Raw genomic sequence first — 8,108 nt, 5'->3', positions numbered from 1 at the left:
ATTGGGCGGCAGGCGGGGAGACACCCTGGACAGGCCGCCAGGCCATCACAGGGTCCCAGTCCGTCACAGGGTCACACGTTTAAAGTCAAAACAATTTAAACAGCAGCATTCAGCCATGTAAAAAAAACATATACGAAACTTTCCCTTACAATGCAGCTATGGTGCAAATGGCGCTGTAAAACACAGCTTAAATATGTTCAACTTTCCAGATAAATAACATAACATTACCAAACACAGTTTAAACAGACCTTACCGACCAAGCTGCTTTATTTTTTTTAACAATTGTAAAAATAAAGCAAAAAAAAAAATCACTTTCGCAGGTGCCGTTTCTATGTAGCAAAGCTCTTGAACATGTTAAGTTTGCTCACATAACCATGAGGGGCAGATTCTTCTCTAGGAAGCGGTCTCTGCCGTCAGCCTGCTCCCTCTTACATCAATAGTAACTGAGGCTGTGCTGAAGAGCCTCTCATTCTCTACACTTGTGCAGGGAGCACAGAGACATTTAGCTGCCAAGGATGGCAGTCGAGCTTGGTCGGCTTTCCAGTAAAGCAAGGGATTGGCCGACCGTGGAATAGTTGCCTCACTGGGGTAGATGCGCACTTGAATTTGTGCACTTGTGGTTACCCCGGGACCAGGCAATACCATGCTTTCCTCCAGGATTTCATCAAACTCCATCCGTGGAGTTTTGTCTGCTGCCCTGGAGGCTGTAGTTTCAGGTGTAGTCTTCGACACTCCCTCCACCTTCCCTGCCTCTGTCATGAATGCTCCCTTTCCGAGTCCCAAAGTGTCTGCATTTGTGAAGTACCTGGTGTGATAAAATATCCCATCCGTCCATTATCCAAACCGCTTATCCTGCTCAGGGTCGCGGGGACGCTGGAGCCTATATTGATATTCAAATCATTTCTTTAATGTCAACTTATTTGTCTGCTCTTATACTTGAGATATGAAGCTAACCACACTGACATTCTCCAAGAGTTTGGAGAGAAAACTGCAAACGTTGTTGTGCATATGAGGGATGGCCTTTTCCATTGTATAATGACAACTGGGCAAAGTGTATCGGGGCTCGAGGTGCTCAATTAAGCGTCAAAACCCTACATTTCCTATCGCCCCAAGGGCTTGGTCGCCCAGGGCACTAAACAACTAGTTTCTCCGTTATCGGTTTCGCCTTGTTGTCGTCTGGGGGCAGTTCCTCTCGCCTTCTTATGGCTTCCATCAGTGTCTGCTGTTGGGGTGTTTTACCTTTCTCGGCAGCCATTGCCTGCAGAAATTCCCGGTGCTGTTCCGTGTGGTGTTTTTCCAAATGATTAATCAATTTGTGGCGTTAACCCGACCAACACCACTGCCACCCCTCGAAACATTTGCATTTCAAATTTTGCACTCGGCTGTTGGATTTTTTTCCCCCTCTGAAATACTTCCACACCGCTTACATGGCTATTCCACAGGTAGTTAACGTTCATACACGTTCATACATGTTCATACATATACGACTAATTCTTGTTGTTATCACTTGACATGCTGCGAGGTGCAGCTCTGGGGGCCAGTGGACCACACATGGCCCCACTACCAAAAAAGAGGGGTAAACTAATCCTAACAGAAACGAAGCCATGAAAACTGGACTAACAGATCCACCTGACCCAAGTTTAAAAGGTAAAAAAAACAAAAAAACAAATGAAGTCAGTCATGTGTAAGTTATTAGTGTTAGTCTCATTTGCTGGCCACAACATGTTGACCACCAAATTCTGAAACATAATGAATGAAAGAGCATCAACCCCTAGGTGGCGCCATCTGATTAGTTCTGAAAATACATGAATGCAATACCTGCAGCTGTTGTATTCTCCCACAATCAGTAATTGTTTCCTTATCTGGTTTCAAGACGAAATAAGTCGTTGTGTTGTGTACATTTAAACAAGCATCTTAACTGAGAAACAGTTATATTAAGACGTTACTCCATCAAGCATCCATCAACAAAAAATTATTTTTTTAATTTCCAAATATTTTTTATACTATGTACATTATCACACATGACCAGATTGTAACCAGGTCATGACACACAGCTGAACGTGGTTGCATCAGTTCAGCCAGGGGTGGCGCTGCAGCTCCTCCAAGGAGGGTCGTTCTACGGGACACTTGGACAGACACTTCTGCAGCAAATCCTCACAACCTGGAGAGAAAGACAAGGATCACAACCACATACAGTGTGTGTGTGTGTGTGTGTGTGTGTGTGTGTGGGTGGGTGTGAGAGAGAGAGAGAGAGAGAGAGAGAGAGAGAGAGAGAGAGAGAGAGAGAGAGAGACATCATGTTTGCATGCATCAAGTGTGCACATGTCCATCTTACCTGGGGACAGCTTGGCACTGATGTCAGGTTCCTCAGAGATAATTTCCCTTCTGGTGTTAAATGGGGCCGCGCCACAAAGAATTTCGTACAGCAACACGCCCAGCTGCCACACAGTGCAGGCATCTGCTCTGTAGCAACCACGCGTGAACCACTCTGGTGGAGTGTATAGGGTGGTGCCTACAATACAGAGACAGAGAGAGAGAAGAGAGAGAGAGCGAAAGAATGGTAAGGATAAAGGAGAAAGAGGGCCAAAGTGGGAAGGTCAGGCATTGTGTAACTTTAACAATAAGTACTTCATACTAGTAGTATGTGTAGTAGTAGTACTTCATACTAGTAGTATGTGTAGTAGTAGTACTTCATACTTGGACATAGTCCAGCAGAGAAGGCTAAAGACACAGGCAAACATGTGAAACACAACAAAGTGAACTCAGGAAGTTACCGAAGAACCTCCTGTAGAGTCCATTTTTCAGGAGGCAGCCGCAACCGAAGTCGATGAGCCTGAGACGTGGGGTGTCGGTGCCAGTCTCCACCAGGATGTTCTCCAGTTTGAGGTCCCGGTGGAGAACTCCTCTGGCATGAACATCTGCCATCATGCTCACCAGTTGCTTCATGAAGGGCTGAGAAACACAGAGAGAGAGAGAGGGAAAGAGAGGTAGAAACAAGAAAAGAATGAGAAAGGATATGACATCACTGTCTGGATTTATCTATTGGGGGTACACCCCACAAACACACACCCCAACACCCGCACACATAAGCACATGCTGGCCCATCCATCTGTGTCTGTCCATCCATCCTCCATCAACCATCCATCTTTTCACCCACTCACCTTAGCCTCCTCCTCCTGCAGGGAGCCCCCCACAGTCTCGAGGTAGTAGAAGAGGTCAATAGAGGGGACGGGTCTCTCCATCACCAAGACCAGGTCTCGCTCCACCTCAAACCAGTCCACCAGAGTCACTGCTGAATGCTTACCGATGGCTGCTGGTTGACCTCCTGCAAGCACCATCAGCATCACCTCCAGGGGGCAGCGCTGCAGGTTCCCATCAATAATCTGAGAAACACAAAGAGTTGTAATGAGTGTCTGAGGACCACCCATGGATGCCGATGAAAATAAGACAGAAATTAACGGTGAAACAAGGCAGTGAAATGTGATGAGAGCGTGTGGATTTTAGATAGCTTTGGGTAACTAACTAGGCTCACACTAAAAGATGAGGGAAGAGTAATAGAGGTGTTTTGTTTTAAATATGCGTCACATACACTGAGCACACGGGCCGCTAATGAAAGAACACAGGTTTGAAATGACGTTGATGTTTCAAGATATGATGAGGACGTGTGAATTTACCATTGGGATCATCCTGGTTGCCTTTTCCAGGGGGATGTGTTTTATTGCCACCTACAGGACACACACACACACACACACACAATCTGCTGAGGATATGTCCAGCACATACAACGGGGTATGTAGGTCATGTGTTTGATACATGTGGCCTACTGATACTGTATGATGTGAACGTGAACCTTTAAACATCAGTGAATGCTTCTTATGTTCATTATCAAATCTGTACTTTGCGTCCGAGCAGCTGGACAATATTGTGTAGCTAGCCTATATTTTGTACGGCAAGAAGGTAGATAACTAGCATGTGCAAGTCTTGCATCTGCATGATGCCATTTTGTGTAAAATGATACTGGGCGCTGTAATAGCTCATCAGCTTACATTATGTTGGATGTTAAAGCAACGAAGTACTCCTGTCAATTAAGACCCCCCCCCTCAAAAAAGGACATAGGTTAGAGGTCTTGTGTCCCCACGCCACTGTTTGTAAGTCTTACCTGTAAATTGTCCTCTTTGCGGCGGCCAGCATAGACGGCGCCAAAGCCTCCTTCACCCAACTGCTCCATTTCCTCGTATTTGTCCTCAAAGTCAGCTAAAAACACACACACACACACACACACACACCTGTTTATCTGTCTATCTGTATTTATATGTGTCTGTCTGTCTGTCTGTCTGTCTGTCTGTGTTATTGTGTATCAGCTGACCTCTGCTGTATGACTTGGCAGTTCTTTTGGACTTGCAAGGAACGGTGTTATGTGAGCCACCCTCATTTTGATTGTGCTGGCGACTCTTCGAGCAGGTGCCGCTGGCTCTGGGGCTCTGCCTTTGGACCGGGGTATCCTCCTGAAACACAGGGGTACATGAAAAGATGAAAACATGGACATGTCTGACTCTCATTCTTCCTCCATGTACATGTCCGCATCCTCCTCACCCCCTTGCGCAGCTCTGCTTGAGAGCTGTTTGATGCCGTCCTCCTTCTCTTAGCTCCCTCCTTACTCCCCTCTGAGCTGATCGTCTCTCTTTTCCTCTTTGCTAGGATGGAAGACAGACGGGCTTATTTCTGCTGTGTTGCAGAAATGTTGAGACATCCATACATGTGTATTCTCAGTACACCCAAACAGGGAGTTCACAGGTCTCAGATCAGCAGGAACCATGATGAAAAGGTGTGTATCATCAGCATAACCATGGGTTGCATTACACACCGTGTAATATTTGAGACCTGAACTTTGTCTCAGAGACCAGTGTAGAACCTGGCTAACCCCTGAATTTAGACACCAACTGGCTAACACTGATGTCTTTGCAACCCTGGGTGATTCCTCATTGGAAGAGGTAGAGCACAGATGTGAGGGGGAAGGGATTACACATAACCATCAGGCTTTGCTGCTGACTGTCAGACAATCTTGAGAGCTAAAATATTACACGGCTGTTTCAGAGCAAGTTTGCACGTACGAACGATTGATGAATGAGGCCCGTGTTTTCAAATAACTTTACCAAGTGGAAACATATAAAGTTTAAACCACAAGGGCACAATGATAGGGAGACGTTTCATTTGCATAGCAGTTATAATTACCAGAGGAAAAAGAGGACTTGCAACCTAGCAGGTACAAACTAACAATGTGCTTGAAAGGGCAACCCACTTCTCAAGCCTCTATGTATCAGGGTATTGTGAAAAAACTGTTGTCTGTGCTGCTGGTGGCATGAAAACCAGAATGAAAACTGTTGTATGACAATATATAAATATTGATGCAGTCAGTTACTAAGAAAGGAAAGACTTGAGGCTGACTAATCATGGTAACGTTATGACATTTCTTCTCAAGCAAAGGTTTAATAGCTGAGAAAAGGTTGCAAGAAAGTAGGATTATGTTCATGAGCCCTGCAGATAGAAGGTAGTGGGGCAAGGTGGAGGGCCTAAAATGTGGTGCAGCCTTGTGGAGCAGACTAGAGTTAGGGTTTACCATGATAAAATGTATCATGCAACCCTCAGGAATGCACAGTGTGAAACAAACAGCAATATTCTGCCTAAAGTGCAGGACTTTCCTCTGGGAAAAATGACACATTCTTCACAGTTAGCCATGTTAAAAAACTCTCAGCATTGGTAGTGGAGGCCCCCCCCTTTTTTTTTTCTCCCCAATTGTACTTGGCCAATTACCCCACTCTTCTGAGCCGTCCATCCCCTCTGCCGATCCGGGGAGGGCTGCAGACTACCACATGTCTCCTCCAATACATGTGGAGTCGCCAGCCGCTTCTTTTCACCTGACAGTGAGGAGTTTCGCCAGGGGGACGTAGCGCGTGGGAGGATCACACTATTCCCCCCAGTTTCCCCTCAAACAGGCGCTTCAACTGACCAGAGGAGGCGCTAGTGCAGCGACCAGGACACATGCCCACATCCGGCTTCCCTCCAGCAGACACGGCCAATTGTGTCTGTAGGGACGCCCGCGGCCCTGAGAGAGGATAAGCGGTTTGGATGGTGGATGGATGAATGGATGCCCGACCAAGCCTGAGGTAACACGGGGATTCGGACTGGCAATCCCCGTGTTGGTAGGCAACGGACTAGACCGCTTCGCTACCCGGACGCCGGTAATGGAGGGTTGAATAGATTGTCCCTCTGAAGAAAAGTTTTCGTTTTGCACTTGAATTTTCCTCTTTTTGTAGATCATCAATGATTATTTTTGAGGTCAAGATGATACAAATGACATTTACAAACACACAACGCTAGTGTGGAACCAACAGATAGTGTTAGATATCCTAACTCTGTCTTAACAAATGCGTTTGAGTCCTTCACATCAATTCATAGTGTGTGACAAATGCATATGGCTTTTAAATTAAACATGGACTCGACATATTGCACAAATTTGTGGACATACTTACAGCTCATGATAATAGCAAAGTGTGTTAGAATATAAGGATGTGAAAATCCGGACTAAAACGAACAAACTGATATAAAATAACTAGAAAGATGTGTTGAAAGGTCTGCTCTCATGGGTTGTTCGCATTCATCTGGATTGACAGGTGGCCGGAACTTGGTAAGTGCATTCCGTCAGCCATTATGATGTCACGGAGTTCCATTTTCTTTCTAGGCTAAAGGTCACGTGTAGCAGCCAGTTTTAAGCAGATAAACAAAATACGGTAATAAATAATCATTATATATTCTGAAATATATTATACTTCTACTACTACTACTACTACCACTACTACTACTACTACTACCACTACTTTCGGCTGCTCCCATTAGAGGTCGCCACAGCGGATCATCAGGTATAAAATATATTATATACTACTACTACTACTTTCGGCTGCTCCCGTTAGAGGTCGCCACAGCGGATCATCAGTTATAAAATACATTATACTGAAATATACTAATATATATATATTTAAATATATATAATATATATTTATATTATATATATATATGCTCAAATATATTATATTAATGAATTATAATCTATTATTAAATTGTAATTATAATACTGTCAAATCAGGCTGATGTACTTATACTATTATACTAATACTTTAATACTCATATACTATACCAGACTCACAGTCCACTAACAATGCTCTCAAGCTTATCTGTCTTGTCGGCAAATATCACATACATAAGCCTGAAGCGCTTCGGATCACACCCAATATCCGGTTGTTTTGTGTTGAACTACATCTCTTTGACTCTGTTTCTGAGATAACAACGGACAAAAAAAGCTATTAAGACCTCTCAAATAATAGGGAAAATAAAAATACTTTCTAATAAAAATATATAGATTGCATAATATACATTTAAACTTCCATCTCCCTCGTACAGTCTGACGTTGTCAGTATTGGTTTTTGTTTTATCTTTTTGTTCTAATATATTTGATATTGATGTCTTATGTATAAATACAAGATGTTAAAATGGTCATTTCTCTACGTGTTAAATTGACAGATGTATTTCTCTGCATATTTGCATATGCCACATATACCACATATACCATATTCTCTGCATGTATCTGCATATACCACACCAAACATGTTGGGTGTGAAGACGTGGATCTGAATGATGTTGCTCTTCTAAAAGCAACAAAATAAATAAACGAATTACTTTGTTTAACACGTTACCTTTAAATACGACGACTTAAATCTCGCAGGCATACCATCTCACAGTACTGGAAAATATAAAAGGTGTGACTTTTCTTTCCCTGGTATGTGTTAGAATGGCATCTCTAAATGCTACCGTTGACCTGATGGAGTCAGTAAATCAACAGACTGCACTGATCACAGATCCACTAGACCAGACCACCAGACACCCGATAGACATCTCCTACTTGAGCATGGCTGATCCCAGCACTCCATCTACCTTAAAGTAATGCTACACCCCTGGTTTACACATTAATACCTTTTTAAAGACTGGAGAGTAAAAAGTGGATATGTACTAATCCCTGGTTGAATATTCAGGAAATGGTGGGAAGAGGATAAAGA

The 8,108-nt window shown here is 43.7% G+C and overlaps 1 protein-coding gene across 1 annotated transcript; it reads right to left on the bottom strand.

Moving 5' to 3' along the window:
* Positions 1 to 2,069: 2,069 nt before the first annotated feature.
* LOC130126075 (serine/threonine-protein kinase pim-2-like) lies at positions 2,070 to 6,537 on the bottom strand. Its single transcript, XM_056295441.1, has 8 exons — positions 6,531 to 6,537; positions 4,594 to 4,694; positions 4,367 to 4,505; positions 4,160 to 4,254; positions 3,162 to 3,383; positions 2,775 to 2,952; positions 2,336 to 2,512; positions 2,070 to 2,161 (listed from the first exon to the last, which is right to left on the bottom strand). Exons 1-8 carry the CDS (start codon positions 6,535 to 6,537, stop codon positions 2,070 to 2,072), a joined length of 1,011 nt encoding a protein of 336 aa, XP_056151416.1.
* Between the last annotated feature and the right edge of the window lie 1,571 nt (positions 6,538 to 8,108).

This window comes from Lampris incognitus, chromosome 16 (assembly GCF_029633865.1).
Source record: "Lampris incognitus isolate fLamInc1 chromosome 16, fLamInc1.hap2, whole genome shotgun sequence".
Classification (NCBI taxonomy): Eukaryota; Metazoa; Chordata; class Actinopteri; order Lampriformes; family Lampridae; genus Lampris; species Lampris incognitus.
The sequence above is the reverse complement of the archived record's forward strand: the minus strand, read 5'-3'. Positions and strand labels throughout refer to the sequence as shown.

Excerpts from the sequence above, each read along its gene's own strand:
- LOC130126075 (XM_056295441.1), bottom strand. Across the intron at positions 4,255-4,366 it reads TGCCAAGTCATACAGCAGAG|CTGACTTTGAGGACAAATAC; the intron begins GTCAGCTGATAC and ends GTGTGTTTTTAG. Across the intron at positions 2,513-2,774 it reads ACTCTACAGGAGGTTCTTCG|GCACCACCCTATACACTCCA; the intron begins GTAACTTCCTGA and ends TCTGTATTGTAG.